The sequence below is a fragment of the Equus quagga genome, chromosome 18 (assembly GCF_021613505.1).
Source record: "Equus quagga isolate Etosha38 chromosome 18, UCLA_HA_Equagga_1.0, whole genome shotgun sequence".
In the NCBI taxonomy this organism is placed as follows: Eukaryota; Metazoa; Chordata; class Mammalia; order Perissodactyla; family Equidae; genus Equus; species Equus quagga.
Window position 1 is genome coordinate 39,669,158 of NC_060284.1, and position 15,580 is coordinate 39,684,737.

The window sequence follows — 15,580 nt, forward strand, 5'->3', positions numbered from 1 at the left end:
ATACACACACGTGCTATTGTAATTTGCTTAATAATCTGACCCAGAAGGAATAAAACTAAATAACTTTCAAGGAAATGCCACTAGAATCATCTTTTAACTTTACACACATCCACATTCAGAACTCTGAATGATCTGTATCTACTCAAACTACCGGTGCCAGACTGGATCTACATTCACTCACTTGATCGTTTATTGAACAATATGCCAGGCATTTTACATCAATTAACCCTATTCTCACAATGATTCTGTATAGTAAAAGTTATTGTCCCATTTATAGACGAGAAAACTGAAGATTACAGGGGTGAAGTGACGACAAAGTGGTCACATAGAATCCTACAGGGTTTTCTGACTTCTTAGATCATTTTGTCCAAATCAATGTATATGTCTAAGCTCTATTCATTTCCAGGTGAAGGAGTTAGAAGCCTCTTTAAGTCCTTTTTGCCCTGTGGTTTTAAGGTCATAGTCAATCATGCTGTATGGTCCAAATACAGAGCTGACGGCCTGAGGAGGAAGTGCGTTCTCCATCTGCAGCGGCGTGCACACCATTTTCTCAATCCTCTTGAGCACAGACAAACATGGGAAGGGTGTGTGATGACTGACAGTCTCTTTCAAACCTGAAGATCTATGATATTCCTTGAGCCAACGGTAAGGAAGAGAAAGCATTTACCGCAAAGCTGAGACTGTACTTCTATTCAATTATTTACATGCTGCAAAACAGAGATGTTCCAGGACTCTGTCTTCATATCTCCTCTTCTATATGTGATAGCAGATGCAGAAGCTACCAAATGGTCTCCAAGCTGTGTGGAACTTTCTAATAGAAGAAAAGTTAACATATCTACACAACTGAAATTGTGTGACTGACAAAAGCAGGTGAATCACTTAGATTTCTCTCACTTTTGGTTGAGAGAACCACAGAAAACCGGCTTGGGGAAGAAAAAAGGAAAAGTGAATTGACTTACGTCATGGAAAACTCCACAAATATATATATTTGGCTCTGGGTACAGCTTGATTTTAGCCTCACATGATGCCCCTAGGGTCCTCCTCAGCTCTGCTCCCCCTGAACTGGGTCTCTTTTGAAACTCCATGTGGCACCCAGATGGCTGTAGCTCCTCCAAGGCTCATATCCACACACTTCCATAGGAGGAGGACGGCCAAACACAACCACCCCTGCAAATGTCTAAACACATCATCTTGGTCCCAACTGAGTGACGTGCCACATCCCTGAACCCATCACTCTGGCCAAAGGGATGGGATATTCCAATTGATCAAACCATCCAAATTACATGGTTGGAAAAGAGAAAAGGGTGATTTCTCAAAGGAGATTCAAGGCACTTTACACACATTATTTCATTTAATACTCGCCTAACCTCAATTTGTGCACGAGGGAACTGAAGCTCAAAGAAGTTAAGCAACTTGCCCAAGATCACATACTAGTAAGGAGTCTAGCTGGAATTCAAACTGAGGTCCAACTCAGAAACCATGTGCTAACAAAAACTAGACACCATCTCTCTCAATGTTCTTACCTGCATCCCTGACTCACCCCTAAGCAAACCCTCTGAAGCCCTTCTGACGGAGCCTGTCCTGAATCTTAACACACTGAAACTAGCCCATCGCTACTAAAATCAGCTGCAACTGCCTTTCGTCGAGTGTGATTCTCTTTAATTCAAGAAAACATACCACCTTACACTTGCGAGGTGCTTTACAATAGCTGACACAAGAGACATGAATGAAGTCTGTGGGTATGGGCCAGCCCCGTGGCCAAGTGGTTAAGCTCATGCGCTCTGCTTCGGCAGTCCAGGGTTTTGCCAGTTCGGATCCTGGGCACGGACATGCCACTGCACATCAGGCCATGATGAGGTGGCGTCCCACATAGCACAACCAGAGGCACTCACAACTAGAATCTACAACTATATACTGGGGGGCTTTGGGGAGAAGAATAAAAAAAAAAGGATTGGCAACAGCTGTTAGCTCTGGTGCCAATCTTTAAAAAAAAAAAAAAAAAAAAAGGAAGTCTGTGGGTAGCAGGAAGCAGGCCCGTATACCCAACCCAGAGCCAGGATGGGGAGGAGCAGACTTCATCACTTATCTGGACATCAGGGGCAGCCCAATCTCTATTACTCACTAGAAATGGTCTCATTAAAGAAAAATCCCATGTTGTTTCTGCACTGTAAATGTGCCAGCAGCTCAGTAGGAAACATTTCCAAACAGCAAAAATGTTAACCAGAAAATGACAATCTGATCAGAGAAATAGAAAATCTTTTATATGCAGCATGTAAGTGAGCAAATTTACAGATCAGTTGCAATGTAAAAAGTAACATAATTTAGGGCCAGCCCTGTGCCTGAGTGGTTAAAGTTCCGCGCGCTCTGCTTCAGCAGCCTGGGTTCGCAGGTCTGGATCCCGGCATGGTCCTACTCCGCTCATCAGCCATGCTCTGGTGGCAACCTATATACAAAATAGGGGAAGACTGGCACAGCTGTTAGCTCGGGGCTAATTTCCTCCAGAAAAAAAAAAGGAAGATTGCTAATAGATGTTAGCTCAGGGCGAATCTTCCTCACCAAAAAAAAAAGTAATACAATTAATAATTTCTAATATTCCAGGGGAAAAAAGTTTTATTACATTTAAGCATAGAAGTCAACTAACAAGATTTTACCTTTTTTTGTTACTAGAAAGCCATAAAAGGATCCATCTTTTTTAAAAGTAAGAAAGTAAATACTTTTTCAGAATCACACAAAAACATAAACCCAAAACCAAAGAGAAGCTGTAAGGATTCTTAAAAGGGTCCTCAAGCTCCTCCCACCTCAGAGCTGAGACAAGACTGGGCAGTCTCAGACGAGGACTCCACCTCTGGCAGAAGCCTTCCTCAGCACTGAACAATCCTGAGAGTGAGAGTCATAGTCAACCTCAGGGCCTCCCTTCAGCTGACTCCTGAATGAGTTCAAGTTACTAAACTCTGTCCCCAGCCCTGTGTGATTTCTCTTTTTTTTTCAATCAAGGTATAGAAACTGTTCAGAACTATTCTAATTTTTGTTGACATGAGTTTGAACTGAAATGAATACCCTATTAACATTGGGTAAAGAGCTCAATACTAGGAATTAAAGAACACTGCAAGGCAACATTATCGTACGCCCTTCTAGGGTGTCCAAAATGTGTGCTCTTCACCATCTGATAAATTAAATGAAAAACTATCATTCATTCATATTGATTAACACAGGCGGTATCCTAAATCTTTCTTCTCTTTCTAAAGATAAAATAAAGTGTGATTAGACGTCAAGTGACAGATCACTTGTGCTTTTTTAATTCCATAAATTCCTTTGATTTTCTCCTAAGAGCTCATTTTTATCCCTGAGCATTTCCCTCAAGGAGACTCAAAAGATAGAAAACAGACCAAAAAAGCAGAGGTCTGGGAGGTCAAAAGGCCTGAGCTCCAGATCCTGCTCTGTTCCCCAAATGAGGAGACCTTAAAGTCACCATTTAACCTCCCTATCTCTTAGTTTCCTCATCTGACAAATGGGAACACTTGCTGCTTCCTTCATAAGACTATCATGAAAATCAAATGAGGCCAGTGATATGAAGCACTCTAAAGGCTTCAAAATGCTATAAAAACATTAGATACTGTTATAACAATTAATATATTCCTAGGCAAAAAGGGCCAAATATACATGAATTCTAGATTCATTATTCATATGAATTTACATGGACAAGGGAGCACATAGATATAGTTTTCATTTTAAGTTAACTGAAAAACTAATTCAATCCCAAGGAATGGAGAGAAATAAACTAACCTGTCTACATCCTGTTAAAATTGATATCCACAATACAGGAATTATCGTGTCTCTGAATTAACACTGTATTCACATTTTTTCAACCTAAAAATTTAAAACTGCATGAATTATCCAAGTTCTGTCACTTACAATCCAGGATCAGTAAATGGGGACAATAACGTGGGATTGATATGAGGATCGACTCAATATGTGCAAAGCACTTCGGACCATGTTGGCACACGGGACCTGCTTTGGGAATGTTTGTGCTACGGCACAGCAATGGACAATAAGCCAGATGTGGGTTCAGACCATTGCCCCAATCTCTGCTAGATATGTGATTTGAGCCACAGGTTCTCTCATCAGTCTAACAAGGAAAATAAAAGATTGAAAAGATACCTGATATACTGAAGGTGTTCAAGAAGTGCTGATATTGGTGGTTTTGCTTGGAGTAACAATGCCTAATAGTATTAATACTAGTAAACGGAGCAGCTTCCTAAATTCTTTAATTTCAGTGGTTTATTTAGGTCCAATAGAGTTCTGAAGAGACAGCTGCAACAATCTTGGCAGTAGCAAAACGGGTGAGCCTTTAAAGTGGTAAGTATAGGATGAAGTTCTCAAGCACAATCCCAAATTTAAGTCTGTTTCAGACTCACCACTGCCAAAATATTTTAAGTAGCCAGAGATACATTTACCCTTGAGAAGCATACAATTATTCCTTTACCTTCAACTTCTCACAATCTCAACTCTCCTACAAAGCTTCTGTTGTCTAATCAATCTAGTAAGCAATGTTATTCCACCAGAACAAAGCCATGTGTTGCTAAAAAATTTGTAAGATTTCCCAGTCTTTGTAAACACCATTTCTTGCAAATTTTAGTGGAAAAATGAAGAGCTCTTGGAAAAGCTTTAAAAATTCCAGACTTTTTTTCATTTTCATTTCCCCAAATTATTTTCATTTTTCATTTCCCCAAAAGAGAGGGTGGAAAGAAAGGAAATAATGAAGACTCTTTTTTTAAATAGGGGGACGTATCAAAGAATAGAAAAAGAAACATCTCTGGATAGGGCCAAAGGCTAGGAGGACTGTCCTCCTCACCTGGGATTCCACTTGACTCCTCTTTCTTCACGGCTTCACTTCCTGGCCACAGACAAATATGCTACCTCCTCCTCACGAGGAGGCTTCGTTCTCAATTCCTTGCATTTATTATCATATGCTATCCTCTACCACTTTTTTGGACCTCAAGAAAGTTAAATCAGAGCTTGCTAGAGAAAAAAAAAATCTGAGAAACCATCTTCTAACATGCATTTCCTTTGGTACAGACTTCCAAGCTGTCAGGTGGTCTGATGATTGAGAAGACTGGCGACTTGCAGAAGATTAGAACAGGACTCTGGGTCAAGAACCCAAGCCCTCCCTCTCCTCAGGCTGGGTGGTTTCCCCACACTTGCCATATTTTAGCATTGTATTTCTTGTGTTTCTTATGTCTCTGTTTCAAGTTTGTGCTATTTATTCCCATTATCAAGCAAAAATTCCCATTGCCGATCTATTGCTTGATCTTTATTTTATAACCAAAATATTATATCTTAGAAATCAAATAAACTATCACTCTCAAACAGCCTTTTGATGAGAAACCAGCACCTGAATTACAAAAGTATGGGAAAACTTCTCAATATCATTTAGTTTTTTCCCTTCTTATATGCTTATTTTCGTAATAGAATTATGTCAGCAGGGACTAAAACAATGTCACCTTGACTACCTGACTCTTTTATGGCTTCTTATCTGCAATAAGCTTAACTTCATGCCCAATCACTTCAAAACACTTTTGAAAGGATGATTTCCATCACCACTATACACAAGTGATTGGTGTACACACAAGTAATAACAGTAAACATAAAACAATTTCCATGTGACAAACGTCATTGAAATCTAACAAATCCAACATGTGTCTGCTGAAATCCAAGCCACAGGAGTTATTCAACAACCTCAAACATTTCAGGGATTCACGTCTTCCCCAAGTCACCTAGCCAACTGTCAAAACAGAGAGGGGGGCAACAGAAAATTCTCACCTTACAAAAATCAGGTGCTTTTCAGATATAGAAAAGACTGGAGGGAAAGAATACCCAACAAACTATCTAAAGAACGGAAAATAATAATCCTACCACAGTTACCTCTGGAGAAAGGATTCTCCCTACACCGCATTAAATAAAAAATAATTCTAATTTCATTTGGACAGTTGTTGCTGCTATTTGTTTTCTTGGCTAAGCCACCTACATGTGAAATTTAATTATACAATGCAGATACCTGGACCACTGAAGTCACATGTCCCACTTCAACAAGATTAGAAACAATAAGTATTTGATTACACGCTCTCCAATAAAAAACATATATATAAATAAAATGTAATTACCTTTCCAAAGTCACGAACATCAAACAGGTCGAACGCCTCGAAGAGTTCACTCTTTCTCATTCCAAATGTCTCGCAACAGGCCGTGAGGAATGTCCTTATGTTCTTCAAACAGAGAAACTGAGGAACCAGAAATAGCTATTAGTATACAGTGAACCATTCTGAAGGCTATCTATCCTCTGTCACACCCAGAATGCTATAAAAATGACAGGGAAGAATCAATCAGCTTTCGAGCTTGCTTTTCAATTGCTCCTTTAGCAGTATTTATTGAGTACCCACTCTCTCTCAAGCACAGGTGACATAGCTGTGAGCAATACAGACAAAATTTCTGCCCTCATGAAACTGACATTCTAATAAGACAGACAAGAACAAACTCAGCAACACAAACAAAAAAGTAAATTATTTTTATTTTCATATGGTGCTAAGTGCAACAGAGAAAAATAAAGCCAGAAGGAGGGATCAGGAGTGCTGGTGGGGATGGGGTGGCAGCAGCTTAAATGGGATGGTTAGAGAAGGCGTCAGTGAGAAGAGGACGGATAAGCAGAGATTTGAAGGTGGTAAAGGAGCAACCCACGCAGAATTACAAGAAAGAGTATTCCAGTATGAAGTAGCATCCCACACCAAGGTCCTGAGGCAGAAGGGTCTGAGGAAGGGTCCAATGTGGCTAGAGCAGAGTGAGTGACAAGGAGAAAAGGAGGAGGAGCGCAAGAAAGGTAAGGGGCCAGATGCTGAATGACCTTGTTGGACAGGCTTTTACTCTGACTGAGATGGGACGTCACTGGAGGCCTTGGGGCAGAGAAGGGATATGATCTGAAGTTCTATGAGTCTCTTCCAGGCTGCTGTTTGAATATAAACTGAAAGGAGCCAGAGCAAGGATAGAGACAAAAAAATGAGACAGGATGCTACTGCAATAATCCAGGTGAGAGACAACCACAGGAAAACCAGGTGTTACATTTTGATGATATTAAATTTGAGATGCTTATTAGTCATCCAATGGGATGTGGGGCAGCAGGCAACTGGATATACAAGTCTGGAGTACAGGGTACAGAAGCGTAATCCAGACGTAACTTTGGGAATCTTTAGAGTATACAGAACATTTTTAACCACGATATTGTCTCAGGTGACTTTGGGAGAAAGCAGAGGAGATGAAAGGATCTGAAGCCAGGTTATCTTAGGAGATCAGGAGAAGAGGAGGAGCCCACGACGGGGCTGAGAAACAGGGACTAGTGAGGAAGGAGACCAGGTTTTCCCTGAAGCCAAAGAAAGAGTTTCTAGGAAGGAGTGATAAAACGGTGTCAACTGCTGATCATGGTCAAGTAAGTTGTTACGACATGCTCCTATTTGATGGGAATAACTTGAGAGAGAGGGGAAAATTGGTTATGCAAGAGAGGGGGACAGTCACCCAAATGAAGTCCTTGAGTAGGCAAAGGGGAGGCAGATCTGGTGCTCAAGTGGGAACTTGACCTTGAAGAAGAGCTTGCTCAGCTCAACAACACTAACAAGAGGGACAAGAGGGAAGGCAGACTCTAATGACAACCTGAAAAACCAACAGAAGTTACTTTCAGTCTCTCAGACACTAAGATCCGCCTAAGCAAAGTACACACGTCTCCTGCAAGTGAATTCTTTTTGGAAATGTTAGCCGCAATGCCACACGTAAAAATAAAATTATTAGCCTCCAACAACTGAGAAACTTATTCGCTGATTATTGCATCTTTGCTTTCTTTTTTTTAAGCACCGTCAATGTTTTATTTTGTTGTGTTGTTTTTCATCTCAGTTTGGTTTTAATTTGCAGAAAGCACATTTTACTTCCTTTACATTTGAAATGTCCAGATTTTTCATGGGCTTAACTCAGACGCAGTTTTACCCTTTACAGGAATCCTTCTCAGAGGCTTAAATATTTCAGGAGGGGTTAAAACCACAGGGGAAGCATCGTAAACCCTTTGAAGCATGATGACAGCAGCCAGTGGGCACACGCAGGCACTGCTTTCGCTTTAAAAAATTCATAAGAGACCTTTAAGACACAGAATCACTCCGCATGTAGCTCTTCCACATAGAATCGCTTATTTACAGATTAAAAGCCTTGCATTCTGCCAAGACAGACAATAATTACTCCCTTGAGGATTATGCAACTGCTCTTTTGCAATATTTTTTACATAATTAAGTGTCCAACTCACAGCTCACTAAGGAACAAAGGCATAATTGCATATGCCACCCTCTGAAGATGTCTCACCAAACTCAAATTTTCCCCTTGTGTAGGAAAAACGACAGTAGACTTCCACTCCAGCACTTTGATCATCAATTCAGAGAAGTAAGTACTGCTACTGAAAGTTTAAAAAAAATTATGACGTGGTCATTATTGCATGCATACAAGAGGAGATTTAAAAACAAGTCTTCCCCTTACTTCTAAAACCAATCGTAACCTTATTTGCCCCCTAACTGGCTCAATTCTATAGAATTCCACAAATATTTACTGGATTTAAAAAAGGTCACTGGTATGCTCTCACTTTTCCAGGCAATCATCAAATTTGGTCACCCCTTTATTTATGTATTTTTTCAACAGTTTTTGAATGCCGACAGGGTTCCAGACACTGCAAATGCTAACAATGAATAAGATGAGGCTCTGCCCCAAGCTCCTCTATTAATCTTACCTGGAGATTTTCACAGTTATCCAAAATTTGGCTAAAAACACTAGGATCACACTGCTTTGGTGCTCATGGGTGTCAGGCTCTGGGCAAGCACAAAACAGAGTTCAGGGATAAAGGAAGGAGGCCCTAATGCCATGACAGGAGCCCTGCACAGGGCTGGGCCTCACAGCCCGCCTGCCCACCCCAAGACTTCTGCTTCCTTTTCACCACGTTGAACTTTTTCTTCGTCCGGTTTAGTTTTAAGAAGTTCAAACCAAAAGACAAGCTGAAAGAATAGTATAATGAACATGTACTCAACAACTGTAACATATTAGCACATATGCTTTTGTGTACCAATCCTTCCTCTATTTATAAAATTTATTTTGCTGAAGTATTCAAAGTAAGTTGCAGACATTACAGTCACTTCACACCTAAATAATGCAACTCACATCTCCTAGGAATAATATTTTCCTACAAACCCACGATACCATTATCATGCCTAATTAATAATTCCATACTATCTAATATCCATTCTATATTCAAATTTCCTCAATTGCTTTTTACACTATCTGTCCCCCCCGACCCCCAGCCTAGGATCCAATTAAGTTTTACCCATTGCATTTGGTTGCTTGCTCTTTGCAGTATCTTTTAATCTAAGAATCCTGCTTTTTTTCTTTTTTCTTTAAATGACATTGACTTTTGAAGTCTAGATTGGTTGTCTCATAGAATGTGGCACATTTTGCATTTGTCTGATCCTGTCCTCCTGATGTCATTAAACCTGCTCCTCTGTCACTTGCATTTCCTATGAACCAAAAGCCAAGTCTAGGTACAAGTCAAACAGTTTTGGCAAAACTACTTCATACTGTGAACTTCATATTTCATCACATCAGAAGACGCAAATGTCAGGTTATCTCATTATTATGAATGAGCTTCATCACTTGGTTCAGATGGTTGCCACCACATCTCTCTATTGTAAATGTACATGGACCCCTCTAGATCAGTAAAAAACCTGGGGGTGATAATTTGGTCCCATGTGGCTATTCTACTTCCCAATAATTTTTCACTCTGGATTTAGCATTCACTGACAATCCTTACTTCAATTATTCCATTTGGGACAGCAAAATAGTGGTTTTTCTAATTCTGTCATTCCTTCCACATTTATTAACTGGCATTCTTACCTAAAGAAGAGTTTCCCCTGGCCTTTCTCCTCCTTACTCTTTTTTTTTTTTTTTTTTTTTGCTTGTGTAATAATCAACTGCCATCATTATTCTTTTCTCTTTTTTGTTGAGGAAGATTGACCCTGAGCTAACATCTGTTGCCATTTTTTTTTTTTTTTTTTTTTGCTTGAGGAAGATTAGCTCTGAGCTAACATCTGTGCCAATCTTCCTCCACTTTGTATGTGGGTCACTGACACAGCATGGCTGACAAGTGGTGTAGGGTCACGCCTAGAATCCGAACCTACAAACCAAGGACACCAAAGCAGAGCATGATGGACTTTAACCACTAGGCCATGGGGCCGGCCCCACCATCATTATTCTTTGTGATGTTCATATTGTCCCAAATTTGGCCACTGGGGGTCCCTTCAAACTGGTTCATGTGTCCTTTCACATGACTCCATTTTCTTATAACAAGTTGTCCTAGGCTCACCTCATATTTTCTCTGCTCTAGTTCTGGAATCAGCCATTTCTCCAAGCAGATCTTTTTCCATTTATATGGTAAATGATATTTAGAAACGAAAGTCTGAGCACCAGGCTGCGCCCAGATTACATGGGCCAATTACATCAAATGGACCAATAACTCCACCCTTTGCTTAAGCAATCCACCACTTGCAACAGAAAGAGTTAATGTAAACAAGATTGGCCTAACTGATTGATAGTGTATCTCTCAGATAATTCTACAGTTTTCTCTGTGGAGTGCCTAATAAGATAACTCTTATCTCACTCTGTTAAGAAAAAGGAAACAAGTTCACTGAAGAAGACCGATGAACACATGAGTGTGTCTTAAGCCTAGAGATGTGATTCTGTTTTGACACAATATTATTACAGTGTAAGTTTTTTCTTCCAGTCTATAGATTCTTTGAGATTAGAAGCCATCTGATAGTTTCTGGTTTTATCTGCGGCATCCTGAAACATTCTGCCTCCAGAGATGGTCTATGATGCACAAGGACAAGCACATCTCATTATTTTACAACTATACCTTACGTTTGAAAAATTATTCGACTTTGCTAAATCACCTAGTTTATTTACATGAGACAACTTCAGGATTTTTGGGAATTTAGGATTAGGATTTCAGCAACAAGAATTAAATAACTTTATGATTTTTTAAATATTAAATGTATCCCTACATGAAAGATACCAAAATTAAGGATACACAAAAAGTCTAAATAGCATTTTCCCATTTAATAAACATTAATGAGGTGTCTGTTATGTACTAGGCATCATAAAGTATACTCCCAATTAGATACGGATGTATTAATTTATTAAACACTTGCTAATTGAATGAAACTGCCAATCACTGGTATTTTTAACAAAGCAAACAGGACCCAAACTCTGCCCTCAAAAGTGATATTCTAGGGGCCGGCCCAGTGGCACAGCAGTTAAGTGCACACGTTCTGCTTCGGTGGCCCGGGGTTTGCCGGTTCGGATCCCGGGTGCAGACATGGCAGCACTTGGCATGCCATGCTGTGGTAGGTGTCCCATGTATAAAGTAGAGGAAGATGGGCACGGATGTTAGCTCAGGGCCAGTCTTCCTCAGCAAAAAGACGAGGATTGGCGGCAGATGTTAGCTCAGGGCTAATCTTCCTCAAAAAACAAAAAAAAAAGTGATATTCTAGTCAAGCAGAGCATACAGATAAGCAAATGCACAGTTTTACACAGTAGCATGGCAACTGCTATGAAGAAAGCATTCGAGGTTCTTTGGGAGCCCTGGAGTATACGGGACAGCTTTCTGAAATAAGTGACAGATGAGATGAGACCTGAAGGATGAGAGCGAGTCAGCCACAAAAGGAGTGGTTGATGTTCAGAGAGGGAAAGGAAATTGTCAGACTTGGGGTGCAAGGGTGTTCCAGGTAAACAGCACAGCATGTGCATGAGCACAAGACAAGGCATGGACTACTGGGGCCAGTGGAAGTGGTTCAGAACAGACACAACACTCTTCAGGGAAGTAGTGAGAGCAGACCTAGACAGGGGAGCCCCAACTTACATAGCAAGACAAAAGGATTCGGGCTTTACCGTTGAAGAAGTGGTGAGGTTAAAGGTTGTAAATACAGAGTGGAATACTCAGCTGTGCATTTTATAACTATTGTTACAGGAATTTGAGTGCTTACTCGGTACCAAGCTCCATGCTAAATACGTCATTTAATCTTCATAACAACTCAAACAGGAAAGTTTTAAATTTTTTGCTTTTATATATACTGAGGCTCAGATGTTTACCCGAGTTTATATAACTGCATTTGCCAAAGTAATGGAGTCATGATTCAAATCTGGATATTCTGGCTGTAGAGCCCATATCCCTAACTACTATGTTATACTAGCTCCATTTTGCAATTTGCAGAATTAAATGCTTTCTGTTCTCTTTATTAGGCAGATGATTTGGGGTAGGTAGGCAAGACAAGGACAATTAGGATGCGGCCATATTTATTTGATGAAAAAATTATAGTGATTTGGACTAAGATGGTAGACGAAATGGAAAGAACTCTAGGAGGCACTATGGAAAGGAAATACCTGGTAATTGATGGAATATGTATGGGGTGGGGGGAGTGGGAGAGAAAAGAGAAGAATTAAGACTTATACCCATAGCTCTGTCTTGGGCACTGCATGGACAGTAGGGGCACTCACTGACAATGACAACTTGGCAAGCAGGGGGACAGCGTGTGTGAAAAGGGAACACAGATTGAGTCCATTAACTCATCTTCACGTATGGAAAGGCCCAGTAATGAGATGCTGCCTAGCCTCTCTCCCAGGTATATCCAGTGACAAGTGACATATTCTAATAACACAGCCACCAGTCTTCAACCATCCTGCTCATCCTCTCTGCCTCTTCAGAAATACATGAACAGCTTGCTTATTTATTACAAGTCGAAGAATTAAAATGGTAGAAAAGCACTCAACAAAGGTGCAAATAACCTTCAAAGGAGAAAGTTTAACACCACCAAGGTCTAAGACAACCTAAAATTATACACGAGGCCGCAGCTCTCTAGATCAGAAAACGTCTCATAACCAGACAGCTATCACAACAGACGAAACTAAGTGGGTTTTCAAGGTGCAGCCTCCATGTTACCACTTCAATACCGATGATACAGAAAGGAAACATTTAAAGGTCAGACTGCTAAAGTTCACTATAAAACTCCGAAAGAATCTCTCTTTTTCCTCCACTCCCTTTATAAAGTGTATGGTTTCTTTTTTTTCCATGTGTGTAAGAGCCATTTTGACCTTTCTCAACAATATGAACACAAACAGGATCGCTTCCCTTTTTTTCTTTAAAAGAATCAACATCTACTTCTCTAAAACTGTTAGCAATAATGAACTAGCTGTTAACCGAGGCTACGTAACAGGAAAAACCTTCACAGCTTATTGTGAAATGAGTTATTTCAATCTCAACTGAGAAATGACATCTCATAGGAAGGCTGACGATTTCCAATAGAGCTTCACAACCATGCAGACTTGCTGACGTGCTGCAATTTTCACAAGGACCTCTACCAACAGCCAAGCAGTCTCACGAAGAAAAGTAGCTCTCAGGGTCTCGTTTCCTGGTAGGACATTCATTATCACATTTGAAGAAGAGACTCTGGCATAATTTGAATTATGAGTGGCCATTAATAGGTTCATTGACAGTTTTGAAAGGCACAGAAAAGACCACAACGAAGCCCATTTACAAATATTGAAGTATAAGAAGAGTTTACTTTCTTAGCTAAGGCTGAGCTTAGACTTTGTCAAATCTCTCCCTAGTGCCCTATCATTCTAACTCCTCCTCTATCCCATCTGCTAAGGGCTCAAAATCATCCTTTGTAGAACTAGTGGGCACAAAGACACGGAAGGGAAATATTAATAAAGCAAACTTCTCCCTTACTACGGTGTTCTATTTGTGTCCCTTTCACCAGAGCTTCCCTTCTCTCTCTTTACACGTCTTTTAAAACTAGGTGAGCTAAATCTCACGTCTTTTAGAAATTTAAAAAGAAAGAAAATAGAAGAATGATTTTTATTTGTATGGGGACCTCATTTGTCCTTTTCCCTTGTGAGTCAGTGGGTCCCAATGGAAGCGGCATCATCACCATTGTTCTATGAAGAAATCACACCTGCAGATGCCCTCTGAATAATTAGAAAATAATTATGCTGCACATAGCACCAGTTCAGGACTGCACAGTATCTTCAAATTATTTTCCTCTTGATCTTATTATAAATAAATGAAGACTCTAAAGGACACTCAGGAAAACAAGCCAGAAATGGAGGAGGGTTGTTTCTTAGCTCTAATTTTGTGCTCAAGTCACTAAACCAAAACTCCCCTATTTCCAGTAAACTAAAAGTCAATATGTCCATTTTGATTATTGTCCAGGCTGTGATTCACTTTTAATGGATAAAGTTTTCTTAACTACTTAACCAAAAATATAATAATTTAATAACATTTAGGGTTATAAGCTCTTCTTTTCATTTTCTCCAATGATAAAGTACTTTGATGGGTTATGTGTAACTTTATGTGAAATGATTAAGCACATAAATGTGGGGCAAAGTTGTAAAAACACATGCATCCCACACACTTAGTAGCACCTGGCTCACATCTGTCATAATAACATCTTGACTATAATATACATGAAACAAACATTTTTGAGAGTAGAGATTACATTTCATCTATGCATCCCCACAGCTTTCATAACAGACACTTTTGTTTTTGGTGAGGAAGATTCACCCTAACGTCCATTGCTAATCCTTCTTGTTGTTTTTTGTTGTTGTTTTTTTTCCTTGAGGAAGATTAGCCCTGAGCTAACATCTGTGCCCACCTTCCTCCACTTCGTATGTGGGATGCCTCCACAGCAAGGCTGATGAGTGGAGTAGGTCTGCACCAGGGATCCAGACCTGCTAACCCAGGCCGCTTAAGCTGAGCACACGGAACTTTAACCACTCAGCCATGGGGCCAGCCCTCATAACAGACACATTTTTTAATAAACCGATGAATGAATGATGATGCGGCTTATCTGTATATAGAAAGCAATAATTCCTTGGTATCCAGGGAACTCATAGTGAAATTTTATGTTAAATTGTCATCATATCTTCTTACTTATATGTTAGTTATCAATACATCTTTCTTCATTAAATTACCTCAAAAACTTTTTTAGAAGTTGGCGATGTTAATAATAAAAAATAAAATAAAGATTTTAAATAATTAAGCAGTTATGTTCCTAAGCATCGTCCCTAGTCAGAGTTGTCAGCCTCCGGTGTGTATTCAATGGTGGCGTGGTAACTGACTGTCGGGGTCCCTGGCAAGCTGTCACCATAACACACACACAAGCCCTTGCTGTTTTCAACAGCTTTTGTCCTCATGAGAGGGAGTACTGTATCCCTTTCCCTTGGCAGGAACTTAGACCCTCAGTTTCAAAGGTTATCTGTTAACCTCAGCATTAGCCCTTGGACTCAAAAACAAAAAAGGTTAACAAACAGTATCTTTAATCCTCCTTAGGTGTTTCTAGTCTTTGCACTGAAAAACTGAATACCTGGGAAGTGCAAAGGTCAAAATTAGCCTGAAACATCTATTTTACTAAGTTTATTAACCCACTAATAAAAGCAATGCATGCCATTACCTTCAATG

The 15,580-nt window shown here is 39.9% G+C and overlaps 1 protein-coding gene across 3 annotated transcripts in view; it reads right to left on the reverse strand.

Moving 5' to 3' along the window:
• The window catches only part of VAV3 (vav guanine nucleotide exchange factor 3), a 350,711-nt gene that overhangs the window by 265,086 nt on the left and 70,045 nt on the right, over positions 1 to 15,580 (reverse strand). The window contains exons 1-2 of one of the 3 annotated variants that reach the window (XM_046645401.1): positions 8,807 to 8,852; positions 6,162 to 6,278 (exon numbers count right to left, since the gene is read on the reverse strand). In XM_046645401.1, the coding sequence (XP_046501357.1) occupies positions 6,162 to 6,221 (60 nt within the window). In that variant the 5' untranslated portion in view covers positions 6,222 to 6,278; positions 8,807 to 8,852. Of the gene's footprint in view, positions 1 to 6,161; positions 6,279 to 8,388; positions 8,432 to 8,806; positions 8,853 to 15,580 lie in introns of those variants that run through there. The other 2 variants (XM_046645402.1, XM_046645400.1) reach the window with 2 other exon arrangements.